Here is a 14,272-nt window from a genome sequence, read left to right as displayed (position 1 = left end):
CAACCTGGGGCTGTTGTGAGGCGCATTTTCACTAGAACCTCATTCTGCTCCAGCCCAGTCACCTCTTACTCAGTCGTCCCTCAGTGCTGAAGACCCAGCTAAACGACCCGTAAGTGACCTATGTGGGATAAAGCGTGGGTCACCTTTCACCCCGTCCCTGCTGATCCCAGACACAGAAGGGCACACAGCCCTCTCAGGGGGGTTCCCAGAGAGGAAAAGCACATGGAAAGGTGGCTGGCATCACCCCGGCTACAGGTACACAATTTAAACAACAGACTTACACTATTTTCTCCCTTAAACGTGACTAAGAATTCTAATATTTCTGAAGAGTTTAGTTTAACATCACAGAAGACTACAATTACTGGCATTTAATCGGGAATCGACCCATTTGAAATTCTCAATTCATGCAGCGAATTGCGGAATTGCAAGGCAGCAGCAGGCGAGGGTGTGAGCACAGGGCACACTGCCGACCTCTAACATAAAAGGGCAGGTCGCAGCGCAGCTGCCCCAGGTGCCCAGCAAGTGCGGGAAGTCATTACCGCAGAGCACTTCCTTCACGGAGGAGAGCAGGGCTGGACAAGAACAGAAAGACACTTTCCTAACCGTCCACATCATTGGCTAAAATGCCAACAGCGAGATGGAGAAGGCATTCTGATTTAGATGCCAGTAAGCTATACATCAAAAGGCATGGAAGGGTGAACATACAGCTGTGTTAATATTCTGTATCGTATAGCTTAGCACATTAAAGCAAGTACAAATTCAAGTCATCTCTGATCTTCAGGACCCTGGGCAACAAATCTGGTGAACATTAGTCATTAAAATAAAAAAAAATGCATAACACTGAGATGTAAGTATTTCATACCAAAGTAGTGAGGAATTTAAAATAAAGAATATCTTTTTCTTACCTATTTCTGAAGTCGTAGCTTCCTGATCTGGTTCATTATTCAGTCCAGACACATAGGTAAAATACTGCAAGGGTCTTTGTGTTTGGCTGCTTCCATTGGGACTTATAGGGGTTTATGCCAAGGTCACTAAGAGCCTCCATAGGACTCCTGCTCAGAAGGGGTCCACAAGACACCCCTCTCCCTCCTCCTGAGCTGCCTTCCTGGGCTTTCAGGACACCTCTCTCCAAACCTTCCTCCAACCTGCTGGCCTTCTGTCTCCTCTGCCACAGCTGTGGCCTCCTCTTTCGACCTGGCAAGTTTGGTGGCCCTGAGAGCACCTTTGTACCCTCCCCCGCTTTCCCCCTCCCCCAGATTATCACACGAAGGGCCATGGCTGGAAAGATCCCTTGTATGCTAAATGGTCCTAACTTTTTCGTTTTTCACCTTCAGTTTCTCCAACTGTCTCCCTGAACCCCAGGCCTACATATCTGACTATTGCCTTGACGCCCCTGCTTGGCTGTGGCACAGGTATCTCCCAAAGCCTTCCCACTTCAGTGAATGGCACCACGCAGGTACCGAGACCCTCCCCGAATGGACCTGATCTTTGATTCCTCTCCTTTCTACTAAATACCGTCCAACCCATCGGCATAGGTACTTGTCATCCCTTCCATCAAATCTGTCCCAGCCCAACTCTGTTCTCACCAGTGACACTCGGGTCCCAGCAGCCGGTCTCTCACCTGGATGACACGACAGCCACCTGACTGCTCCCCGGCCATCCTCTCTCGCCCTCTCCAGTTTTAAAAGGAGATGCTTCTAAAACCGAAGTCAAACCATGTCCAGGGACCTCTGCCCACACTTACTGGAAACGCTGGGCCTGCCGAGCCCCGAGTATCTCGTCCCATCACCTCCCCTCCCTCTGCTCCAGCCTCACCACCCCACTTCCTGTCACTGAAACAGGCAAGCCTGCCCCCAGCTCAGGGCCTCTGCCCTTCCTGGAGCCCTGCAACTCTTCCTTCACCCAGTCAGCTCTCTGTCCAGATGTCCCCTTTTCGGAGGCCCTCCCCGCATCATATACACTTCTCCTGGCTTCACTTTCCTCCAAAAGACTCACCGCTAACTAACATCAGTGTATACACCCTGTGTTCTTCTAATTACCTGTCTTCTCCCTCTAATTATACTGTCCATGGTTAATTACTCCACAGATATTTGCACACTAGAGAGAGGAAGGTTCCAATGGTAATCTCGGCCTGTGACTGTCCTGGCAGGAAATCCGCATGTGGCTTGGCAGCCCTGCAGCTCTGGCAGGGCTTCTTCTGCCCCTGTGCCCTTCTGCCCCTCCTCCACTCCCGCCAGAGGCGGTGCTTTGGAGCCCAGGCCGAGGTCATGCAGGGCTGCACCACCCAGAGCTCCACCTGGTCAGTGATGACCAGGAAGCAGCATTCCCATCAGGCGCTAAGATGTCAGCTGTCAAACATCACACCAGCCTCTGCGGGGCCGGCCCGTCACCCAGCTGCTTTTACCAGGCCTCTTCTCAGCTGTATGTAGGAAGAGCTACGTGCTTTTTCAGGGGAAACACTATGTTCAATGGTCCTAGAGTCCCTCTTCCTGACATGAAATTGCACAATGAAAATATGTATTAAACTTAATTTATGTAATGCTGCATAGTTAGCAAACAAATGGAATTAAAAAGCACCAACTCCAAGTGATCAGCTCTGCTATAATACACTATTTAAGGACAGGCAAAAGTTACCACATATATTCTTATGCAGAAGGTTCTTGGGATTCTGGAGGAGTTCTAGAATGGCTTTAAGATTCCAGATATGTCTAAAACATACAATCCCTTCACACTCGAGTACACGCAGGGCTGATCCCCCAGGAGAACACACAGCCCCGTGGTTCATACACCCTCTGGAGGCTGGACAGTTCCCAGGATGGTCCCCATGAGCGAGGCAGGATGTGAGGGGCAGTGCCAGCCTGGCTGGGTAAGAGTCCGTGGGGAGTCGGTGCCCCAGCTAGCAGGCAAGGAAGAAGAGTGCAGCTCAGTCATATCGTAAAGCTTGCAAATCTCTGATAGTCAAATCTGTTAAAAGACCGTATAAAGCACCCCACAGCACAAGCTCCCCAGTCAACTCAGATGCAACTCAGATGCAAACATCCTGAGCATTAAAAAAGAAAAGCAGACAATATGACTGTGAGCTTAGAAAACCAAAAAAAAAATCAACAGAAGAACCTTGGATTGAGTCCACACACACTCACATGTGAATAACAACAGTAAGGCTTGTTGTATTAGATGGGAGAATTCTTTTAAAGTGCTTGTGAAGTTCTTGGTACATAGAAAGCATTTTTAAAATTGGCTGTTTTTAATACTTTTATAAGATGATAATTTTTTCTTTGTTTTCTGGCACAGATCAGAACAAAGGGGAGGAATCTAATACTCACTGGCCATCCTGTAGGTTTCAGGAACTTTACATATTATTTCTTCCACTACTACCCAGAATACAACGCAATGAGAATTCTTACTCCTATTGTACAGATGAGCAAATTGAGACTCAGGTCCAGCAATTTGTTTAGGGCCAACAGAATTAACAAGCTGTGGACTATAGATTTAAACTTGTTGTATGTGACCCTAAAGCCCATGCTTTTTCTACTTAATTGAACAGGATCTATTAAATTAGACTAGGAAAAGAATGGGGGAAAGAACAACCTGGTGAGTTATTCTGAGAAAAATTAAATAAAATCTAGATCCTCATCTTATACTATAAATTAAAGAGATAAAAAGATTAAATATAAAAATGTGTTACAAAACACAAATCTCCATCTCTTCAATCTCTAGACAAACTGCAAAAAAGATACACTAGCAACTTCCAGTGCATAAAAATTAAACACTCAGGCAAGTCAGAAACCAAACATAATCAGTAGAAATTAACTGGGAGAAAAAATATAAAAAACAAACACTTTCTAAAAAATTGGCAATGTCCTCAAGGTACAAGGAAGTCGTGCAAATTAAGAAGAAGGCAGGGACTTCCAGCAGAGCAACAGGGGATCAGACAAAGAACAGACAGAAAGTCAATAAAAATTACTAACAGGCATAAAAAAACATGCAGTTTCATGAGTAAATGAAGGGAGACAGCCTTGTCTATTTTTCATCTATTGTCATCAGCAGCCTTTAAAAACTTGGAGAAGGTGTGGGCAGAGGGTACAGTCAGAGGTGCACTGCGGACAGAGGGTACAGTCGGAGGTGCACAGCAGGCAGAGGGTACAGTCAGAGGTGCACTGTGGGCAGAGGATACAGTCAGAGGTGCACTGCGGGCAGAGAGTACAGTCAGAGGTGCACTGTGGGCAGAGGGTAGAGTCAGAGGTGCACTGCAGGAAAAGGGTACAGCCAGAGGTGCACTGTGGGCAGAGGGTACAGTCAGAGGTGCACTGCGGGCAGAGGGTACAGTCAGAGGTGCACTGCGGGCAGAGGGTACAGTCAGAGGTGCACTGCGGGCAGAGGGTACAGTCAGAGGTGCACTGCGGGCAGAGGGTACAGCCAGAGGTGCACTGCGGGCAGAGGGTACAGCCAGAGGTGCACTGAGGGCAGAGAGTACAGCCAGAGATGCACTGTGGGCAGAGGGTAGAGTCAGAGGTGCACTGCAGGAAAAGGGTACAGCCAGAGGTGCACTGTGGGCAGAGGGTACAGTCAGAGGTGCACTGCGGGCAGAGGGTACAGTCAGAGGTGCACTGCGGGCAGAGGGTACAGTCAGAGGTGCACAGCAGGCAGAGGGTACAGTCAGAGGTGCACTGTGGGCAGAGGATACAGTCAGAGGTGCACTGCGGGCAGAGAGTACAGTCAGAGGTGCACTGCGGGCAGAGGGTACAGTCAGAGGTGCACTGCGGGCAGAGGGTACAGTCAGAGGTGCACTGCGGGCAGAGGGTACAGTCAGAGGTGCACTGCGGGCAGAGGGTACAGTCAGAGGTGCACTGTAGCCAAAACCTTAGAGCAGCCATGCCCTCTGTGCCAGCACGCCCACTTCCGGGAACCTATCCCACAGAGATCACACAAAAGAGAGAAAAAGTTTCTGGCACAAAGGTGTTCGTTAAGGCATTACGTGCTATTGTGAAAGACTGAAACTTACCATCCAAGTTTAATTTCCAACTCAAAAATTACAACATTACGTTCTTGTCATATTTCTTTTAACTTTTACAATTCATGAAAAGGATGGTCTTTTCCGAAACCGCTGCTCATTCAAAGGAACATTACACTTAATTAAAACCTCCAACACCACTGGCTTTCAACAGCACCTCCTGTCCCCACTGGCCCGACACTCCCTTCTCACTGGTCTGTCATAACGAGGTCTGTTCTTGGGCAAAGCCCAGGCCAGGCCTGTACACGGGCGCTTCAGCGTTTAGCTTTTAGCCCAATTCCCAACGACAACTTCTGCTATTGTTTAAGTGCACAAACCCGTCTGTGTTAAGCGCAGAATGCTCCTGCATGAGGATTAGCTTCCGCCTACTGTTCAAAAGACAAGAGTCAATGAAACAGGAATGACTGATACACATTTCTGAAAACTTAAAATGTGATCGCCTCTTTTAGATTGCAACACAGATCTCCAGACAGAGGTGCTACTCTGCCCCTGGTGTCACGAGCTCACACACGTGCGGACGTGTGCAAGAGCCACACACACGTGGATCACTTTCACACAGTCTGTTCTTTCCCCCTAATTGGCAGATCTAGCCACAGAACTATTTTTATGCCAGATATTGTGATTAAGGCAAAGGAACGAATCTCCGCATTTTTAGCTACTTATATAAAATTCACAGTACCTTCCACCGAGGTTTTGGGTCGCCGTTTGGATGTTTTTATCGTCATTGACTTGGATGTTTTAGTGGCAACCTCGGTCTTAAAGAAAAGAGAATGAAAAAACTTAATGCATCACGCAGATACAACGAGCAAATTTATTATTCAAGCTCTGCTCGAGGAAGAACAAACAGATCATCACCATCCACACACTTCAGAGGGGAACTGCCGCCAATGGGCGCACCTAACCCTCCAAACCCGAGAGCAAATCAGAGGGAAGCGGAACCCTCTCGCTCTAAATTGAGAATTCCACCTTTTTGTACAGCCCCAAAAAGGTCAGAGTCTACCAACCACACTTCGGAAAACACTGTTCTATCAGGTGAGTTTAGAGGACTCGACGTCTGTTGCTAGATGTAAATAGCTCTGAGCCCAAATTAGAGCAGACAGCGAAGCCCACCCCCCACCTCTCAACCTGCCATGCTGGCCTCCCGGCCTCCACCGCACACCTCGTCCCTCTTCCCGACAGCTTCCCGGATGCACTTTCTGACATGTAAGTCAGATAATGAGAGTTAGGGTGAGCCTAACCTCTCTCAGATACCGACACGGAGATGATGGGGCTCAGCCTCGGCTGTACCCCAGATCGAAACGCATTGCAGGGTCCCCCAGACCAGGCAGAGCTTGGAGGAGTCCCTCCAGCTGGCCCTCCCTTTCCCTGACTGCCTGGTGCCTTTCTCCTCCCCCACTGGCTTCTGAATGACTACCTTATGTCTTTGTACATCACACATATTCGATAGCCAAATAAAGCTGTCAAGAAACCCGGGGTCCACCACAGGAAACCAGAGGACAGCACAGCCCACCCACGTGACCAGGCGCTAAACCATTCGAATCACTCCTTACACCCGTGTGAATAGGGACCTATAGTGTGTGAGCCTACGCTGTGTCCTCCCACTTCGGGGACCAGCAGAGGCCCCCAGCACAGCAGCTCGGGTTTGCTTCTTTTAAAGGTATTTTTAAAAGTTACATTTTACCTCTGTTTCAGCTTTGGAGTCTTTAAAAGTTCCATTTGATAACTTTTTAGAAACCTCCCCTGAGCTTGATGACTATAAAAAAAAAAAGAATATTTTGTTTTCAAATTCTAGAATTATTCAGATCTGTCACATATAAAAACACATCAAGATGAAAGACGTCCCAGCAAGACATCCCTTCCCACATGGCACCATGGCACCATGGCACCCTCTAGGTCCTACTCCGCTGTCGTCAGGCAGCCTGGATTCCCAGGACCTTCCAGACCACTCCCCGAGGCTCCAGGCTGGGGGCCAGGGCTCAGAGGCAGTGTCCCCCCCACAGGGGTCCTGATGCCCAGCCAGACTTCTGAGGAACGTCCCGGTGAAGCTCAGGGCATCTGGAAACTGGGGAGGGCTGAACAGAACCCCAACACCTGGGCAAGGCTGCCCCTCTCCTACCTCCGGGGGTGGGTCACCTTCAAACGGATTGGCCCTGTTCACACAAAGGCTTCAGACTGTGTCAGGAAAGCACCCTCAAAACAAATGACCTGAAAACTAAGCACCACCTCACACCTGGACTCGGTTCTTGGCATGAGGAGAAAAGATGACGACGGCTGAGGTTTTTCCTCCGAAAAGCACAGGATGACTGTCCACGACCTCAACGACACAGCGTCCTCACTGAATCATGAAGGGACAGCCTGCGTGGATGCCCCCACCCCTAGCGCACCCCGCTGTCCCCTCAGAGGTGACAGGGCGGCGTGCCCACAGATGGCGCTCTGATCTGAGGCTGGGGCCTTAACCCCCACACATGGCCCACTCCTGACTTCCCACAGCACTTTCACACCTACTATTTCACCTTTTCTTCACAAGGCCCAGAGGGGAGCTGAGAAGGCTGTTGTCACTTCCAAATGGAAACTAAGTGGAGGTGAGTGGATGGCGTCACCGGGGCGAGCGCTGGCACAACCGGGTTCACCCGCCTGCCCACAGCTGCCGAGCCCAGCGCTTCCCACGCCCACCCCATGAAGCAGTCCCGTCTCCACCAGCAGAACCTCCCCGGGAGAAGGCAGCAGCTCGGAGCAAGAACACGATCCCTTCACCCTGGTCCGTCCTGATCAGGGCCACCTCGCACAGTAAATGATACGAAAATGTGCCAGCGCCTCAGAGGAACAAGGTCGGTGAAAACCGTTTTCCTCAGACCTCGAAAGGGGGGCAAAGAGGGAGAATGTCTCTGTTTCCCAAACTCCTAAGGGAACCCCGCTTTTTGTGACATCTGCCATAGGTTCCGCTACTCAGGAGGTTTGTGGGAGACCCCAAACCCCTAGGAGAACCCTTCAGTTACTAACCAAACCAGATGTGCGCTGCCCTGCTCAGCAAGGTCCAGTGTGCGGGGCTCCCGCAGGGCATGCCACAGAACTGACGCCTCTCCGGAGGACACTGCGAGCTCAGCCAGGCCTTGCCCCTCACCGCCCCGCATCACCTGGACCGACCGTGAACCTTTCCAGACCTGGACTTTCTCCTTTCTAGCAGCTGAGGCCAGAAGGTCCCCGGGACCTTCCAGGGCACTTTACAATCACACAAAGCCCCACGAGATCGGGCACCTGGAACACCAGCCCTGACAGAACACCTGTACTACCCAGAGTGAGCCCAGAGTAACTGCACACTTAGAAAACACTGTCTGAAACAAACGAATGCTCTGGCCAACCCTAAATGTACCTGAAACTTTCCTTCAACAAGAGTTACAGTAAGCCAAGGTCCTACTGCACTTCTCCGCTAATGCCTAAGACTCGGGAAGGAGCCCTGGTCCTTCATAAGCACACCGTGTCCAGGCTCCAAGAGCCCACATACCACTGAGCCTGCCTGTGGCACTGCTCGCGACACTGCAGTACAGGCCACCCCAAAGCGTCAGGAAAATGCCCGAACGCGCACACACAGCTCAGAGCAAACCTTAACTCACCTGGGAAAAGCTGCTGTCTCTTTGGGTTTCTACTGGGACCCAAGATTGTCATAATCTTAAATTGGCAATTGAAAAACTACTTTCCTAACCACACTAATAAAGCCAAAATCGCTTTAGAGAACAGCGCCGACTCTAAGTGAAAGGCACAGGTTTTCAAAGAGGGCCTCACCTTTCTCTCGGGTTTATCGTGCTCTCTGCTCTTGTCCCTGTCGGGGTCCCGGGAATGCTCCCCACTTTTCCCCCTCCGCCGGTCCCTGTCTCGCTCACGCTCTTTCTCCCTGTCTTTCCACCTCTCCTTTTCTTTGCCACCCTCGTTCTTCCTCTCTCTCTCGCGGTCCAGGTCTCTGTGGCCTCTGTCCTCGTCCCTGCCCCGCCTGGCCCTGGGTTTGGCCCTCTCTCTCTCTCCTTCCTGGTACTTGTCTCTCTCGGGGTCTTTATGTCGGTCGCGGTCATTCTCCTTGGTCTTCTCCTTGTCCCCTTCCTTTTCTCTCGGTTTGCTTTCTTCTTTCAATTCTTCTTTCTGTTTTCGATCTCTGCTTGTACTTCTCTCGTTTTTTTCAGAGTTTCTTCTATCCTGAAAAAAAAAGTCAAATAACAGTATCACTTACAAATGTCTTTGCCAGAATGACACACAGACTCCGGGCTTCACTTCCCAGGACGTGCAACTTGCACCTCACCTCTTGATGCTTGGGCGCCCGGGGTTCCTCGTCTCTCACAGTCCTGCTGTCCGCCTCCGGAGGTCTGGACGTCAGCGAGGTCCTTCCCTTCCCGTCCCCCTTCTCTCCAGCTAACACTCTCTTCACCACATCCTCACTGGACAGCTTGTTGTCCCAACGGGAGGAGATGAAATGCAAGGTGAAAATGAGGTCAGCACAAGTGACAAATACGAAGGGCAACACTGCAAGGCAGCTCACTAAACAGAGTCCGGAGCTCGGACAGGCTGTCACCACGCAGCACGTCTGCTGGGCACCCTCACCTCCAGCCCCTCCACGTCCCCAGCTGAGCCCCCCCACGCTACACAAATCCTGCCTCCGGGCTGCCCCAGCTGTCAAGTGTAGACACGTGTCGCTCAGGGACAGCAGAGCTGACCCCGCCACCCGGGAACACCTACCACTCACTCCCCACAGGGTCCCAGAGGCCTAAGAAATGATCCAACTCAAGCAAATGCGAAAATCCCTCTGCAGCCTCACTGTCCGCCGGCCTCAGCCTCGGCACACCTCCGGTCAGCCCCCAGAGAGGACGCGGTGACTGCTGCCCGCCAGGACGGGGGCCCAGGCCGAGGACACACTGCGTACTGGGGAGAGCCCTGAGTGCTACGGGAACACAGCGGGGCACCGAGGTCAGCCTGGGAAGAGGAAAGGCCAGGGCTCCAGAACGACCAACTCCACTGCTGCCAGACGAGCTGCGAGGAGGGGCGCAGCTCTGGCACCGAGGAAACGGGCGGCAGGAAGCAAGGGAGCACGACCAGCACAGGAGACGGCGTGGCGCAGGCTGGTGGTAAATGAGAAAGGAACTGGAGGGCAGGGAGCGGCAGCAGGTCACAGAGCTGGCGGTGCCCCCCAGCCCAAGGCAACAGGAAGCTGGCAGTGGCTTCAGCATGGAAGACATGAGTCAGATTTGCTTTCCAGAAAGAGGAGCAACACGGAGAGTACAGGTGGGACTTAAGGACAGCGAGCAGTGCACCTGGGGAATCCGGCCGGCCGCAGACCAGGGCGAGGCTCTCCGGGGGCCTCCTGGGAGCCCCCACTCCCCACCCAGCCCCCACTGCTGCGGTGACGTCACAGCGTCGCCACCGGCCCACAGCCCACCGGGTACACGAAGGGCTGTGTTAGCTACGCCCTTGATAAAGGTCCAGCTCCACTCCTCTGGGGCCCACTCGGTTCCCACAAGCAAGGCAGGCCCCGGGATGACCTTCTCCAGCCACCGGGATCCACTGAGACATGCCCACGTGGCAATCTTCAGTGTTAGTAACAAACCCAGTCCCTGTACAACCGAAAGAGGATTTCTTTGAAGGCAGCATAGCTCTGCAAATGACAATCAGGAGAAAGGGAGGAATGGAGCAGAGAAGGGAATGAGGGAGAAGGGAGGAAGCAGACACCGGAGACTGGAAAAGAAGGCGGAGAACAGGGATGGCCCACAAGCCCTAGAGGAGAAAAGCAGCCTTCATCCACCTGGTCCCCGGGTGGAAACAGTCACCTGCCCTGAATGGAGGCCTGAGAGCAGGAGGCATGCAGGGCCTGGAAGCCTGGCACCTGCTCCGGGCAACTGCCCCCAGATCCAAGAGCCCGCGAGGTGCCTGTTTTAAGAAGCATGTAGAACTGGTGTGTCTGTGTTTACACTTGGAAGTTACTTCACCCGAAACGCCAAAACGGCGATGTTCCAGGATAGGTGGGATCAGATTCCGAGCTCTGCCTAAACCACCGTGTGCACGTTTGGGAGGTGCCCCCACCCCCACCTGCACTCTTCAGCACCGGCAGGTTCAGGGGCTGGCGCTGCAGCATTACCTTGTTGAGACAGCATTTTCCAATTTTCTGCAGCAGCTCATTTGTCCTTTCAGGCTCGTGCCCGGCAACGATGCGGGCTGGTTTTGCAGACAACGGCTCTCCTGAAACCATCACCACCACGTCTATGGCCTTCTGAAGGAAGCTAATTTTGGCATCTTTATCCTAAAAGATTTCCATTTAAAACACAAATAATAAACTACTTCGAAAAAATTGTTATCTTCAGTATGCTCAATAGGCACACACAGTTCCTGTTTAAGTAAAAAGCTATGTTCATTTGTCAAATTTAGAAACACCGACTCTTAGAAGAAAACAAAAACAGCTCAGTAAACCTTTTAACATTAGTTGATGTACCGGCATTAACCTTAAAAATACTAATTCCATTTCTCAATGGATAAAATTAGCATGATACACAATTGCTAAAAATGAGAAAATGAAATGAAAGGGTATACAGCATTTCAGAAATTAATCGATTTTGTATTCCCACCATAGTCAGCATATAACTGCCACACAGCACGATACACAGTTTATAAAGAAAACCTCATTTATTAAGGCAAGGGGGTGGGACCTCCCTCAAACCCACCTTCACATTATCTGACTTCATCTCGGCGTCCGTGTAGAGGCCCTTCATGAAGCCAGTCGTCCTGATCACCTTCAAAAGGTAAAGCGAGGTCGTGGTCAGCCCCGTGGCCCCAGCCACTGAACCCCACACCCATAGCCGTCGGAATCTGACCACACCCAGGGGCTCAGCAGACGCGCGTGTCTCCTATGACGAGGCCCTGCGCCGGGCGGGACCCAGCTGGCTGTGGGGACAGGTAGATGCTACAAAGACTTGCAGAGCACTAAGGGAGCACACGATCCATCCCGAATCCAAGCTCAGGAGGGCGAGGGGTGTCAGGGAACATCCCAGAAGAAATCATATCTACACTGAGAGCAGAGGCTTCAGGAGAAGAGTTGGGGGACGGGGTACCGAGGAAGAGCGTGCCAGGCCAAACAGCCCCCGAAAGGTCCAGGGCCAAGAGGGGTCCTGTTCGAGGGGTCATAAGGCGTTTGGGCCAGGAGGAACCGGCCAGAGTCAGGCGGGGGCCTCACCCAGAAGGCCTTCGAAGCCATTCAGGAATACGGACTTAGCCTAAGGACCACACGAGGCCCTGAGACGTTCGAGAGCTGGGACAGCACCTTAAAAGGGCCACTCAGGCCCAGTGGAGAGAATGGATTCTGGGAAGGAAAGGAACAGCTCAGCCTGGGTTTCTGACACTGGACGGAAAGGTCTTTCTCCTCCACTGTTCCCCACCTCCTAGGGCAGGAGAGCTCGGAGCCACATTGCTTCTGCTGTCTCCCTTCAGTCAACCTGGACCTCCCGATGACCCCTAAAACTAGCTTTTGGGGTGGTGATTTCCTCATTCCTCCCCACCCCCTTACACAGCCAGGGCCCTGGCTTCTCTCAGACCAGAGCTTTTCAAAATGTGACAGGTCAACACAGTGGGTAGCAACAGCATTTTTGTTTTTCAAATGAAACAGAAAAAAAAGTCAGACTGCACTGTATGTAGTAAGGATGAATATGCCTGTATGTGTGTGTCCTGGGTGGATATAAAGCAAATGTATTACTGCAAGCCGTGTTTAAAAACGAGGACAGTCGCATGCTAACACCAGGCTTCTCTGAGACGAAGCTACAGCAAGTTATGAACTAAGCTATCTTTCATTCCTCATCAAACTACTTAAGAGCTGTGCTACTATTTTTAATTAATTAAGAGCTATGCTATTATTTTTCCTGAGAAGACAGGTGAAATATTAAGAGTAGCCTACACTTTATATTCCTGGCAACTTTTCCCTTGTTTCTTTCAAGGTTTTCCCAGTTCATTGAAAGTTAAAATTGTCAGCAATAATTTTGAGCGACAAGAGATATTGATGTCACAAGACCAGTGCTTTGATTCATGAAAGAGGCAAAGTTGGTTTAGCTGTAGCTAAAATACTAAGATGGTGGCTTGAATACAACACTCAGGGGCAGTAAAGAATTTTCACACAAGGCTCTCCACCTATTATCTGAAAATGCATTCGAGTATGTCTGCCCAGAGCACAGCAAGACGCCCAGGAGGAGGCATGTCCCCCACTCCCTTCCTGACTCTCCTTTCGTGGGCTCACAGGACCGACGCAGAAGACGACAGCATGAGGCTGTGGCTGCGCTCGGCCAGGCCCACGTCCTGGTGACCACCTGTTCCCTCCTGGGTTAGAGCGCGCTACCTGCCTACTGCACAGGGCAGAGGTGACGCGGCACGCGGCCCAGCACCCGCCGGGCTCCCCACAGCCACGTCCCTTCCGCAGACACTGTCCAGAGCAGCTGGAAGTGCCGGACTAGCTGCAGGGGGAGGAGGCCAGGCCAGACAGCCCTTGGGGTGTGGGTGAAAGTTTTCAGCACAACTGGGGTTTTTAATACAGAGGCACACATTAGAAACCACGTTAGGATCACAGAAATGAGTAAAGCAAAGTTGATGGAAGAGTAAGGTGTCCAGCCCACTGGAAAGAGTGAGAAGTGAAGCTCGAGGACCAACACGGGGAGAGAGCAGGAGCCCCGGCAGTCTCAAGCTCAGCCTGATTCCTGACTCCCCAGGAGGACGCACTAGTTCCCAAGTTCAAGACCCACCTGAGATGCGCCCTAGGAGCGGGCAGCGCCTCCCGGAGCTACCGGGAGCCTTGACAGAGTCCACTCAACAGCGACTGTTTGTTGTGCCGCTTCTGTGTACCGTACCCAGTGCCACCCGGGACATGGCAACAACACGGTTACGGTCTCGGTCATGGAGGAATTCACCTTCCACTGGGGAAAAGTCAACAGCCAATCCCAACTGAAGGCAGCTGTGCCGTTTATCAGCGGATACTAACCTGCTCTTCCATAGTGTCCCTTTCCAGATCCCCTACAACCACAGGCGTCCATTAAACATCCCACGTGTGGTGACCAGTGTGCAGAGCCCCGTGGAGGAAACCCGGGAGCGGAGGGGGCGTGCTAGGCACTGGAGGAAAGGCAGCGCGAGACAGCCGTGGCAGGCGGACGGGAACCTGCTCTAACCGTACGTGGCGGGTGAGAGGCCCGGGGACGCCCCAGGAAACGGGGTCCAGGGACGGCGGAGAAGGGAGAGCGGCGGCGAGGGTGACGA

General features: G+C 51.8%; 1 protein-coding gene across 2 annotated transcripts in view; it reads right to left on the bottom strand.

Annotated features, from left to right (window-relative positions):
* Window positions 1-14,272, bottom strand: part of TRAF3IP1 (TRAF3 interacting protein 1) — a 52,363-nt gene that overhangs the window by 37,517 nt on the left and 574 nt on the right. For both annotated transcript variants that reach the window (XM_081050658.1, XM_081050657.1), the window contains exons 2-7: window positions 11,707-11,775; window positions 11,127-11,288; window positions 9,300-9,443; window positions 8,792-9,196; window positions 6,693-6,764; window positions 5,691-5,766 (exon numbers count right to left, since the gene is read on the bottom strand). In XM_081050658.1, coding sequence (XP_080906784.1) covers window positions 5,691-5,766; window positions 6,693-6,764; window positions 8,792-9,196; window positions 9,300-9,443; window positions 11,127-11,288; window positions 11,707-11,775 — 928 coding nt within the window. The remainder of the gene's footprint in view (window positions 1-5,690; window positions 5,767-6,692; window positions 6,765-8,791; window positions 9,197-9,299; window positions 9,444-11,126; window positions 11,289-11,706; window positions 11,776-14,272) is intronic.

This window comes from Rhinolophus hipposideros (genome assembly GCF_964194185.1).
Source record: "Rhinolophus hipposideros genome assembly, chromosome: 6".
NCBI lineage: Eukaryota > Metazoa > Chordata > Mammalia > Chiroptera > Rhinolophidae > Rhinolophus > Rhinolophus hipposideros.
Note: the sequence above shows the minus strand (reverse complement) of the source record. Positions and strands in the feature narration are given on the sequence as shown.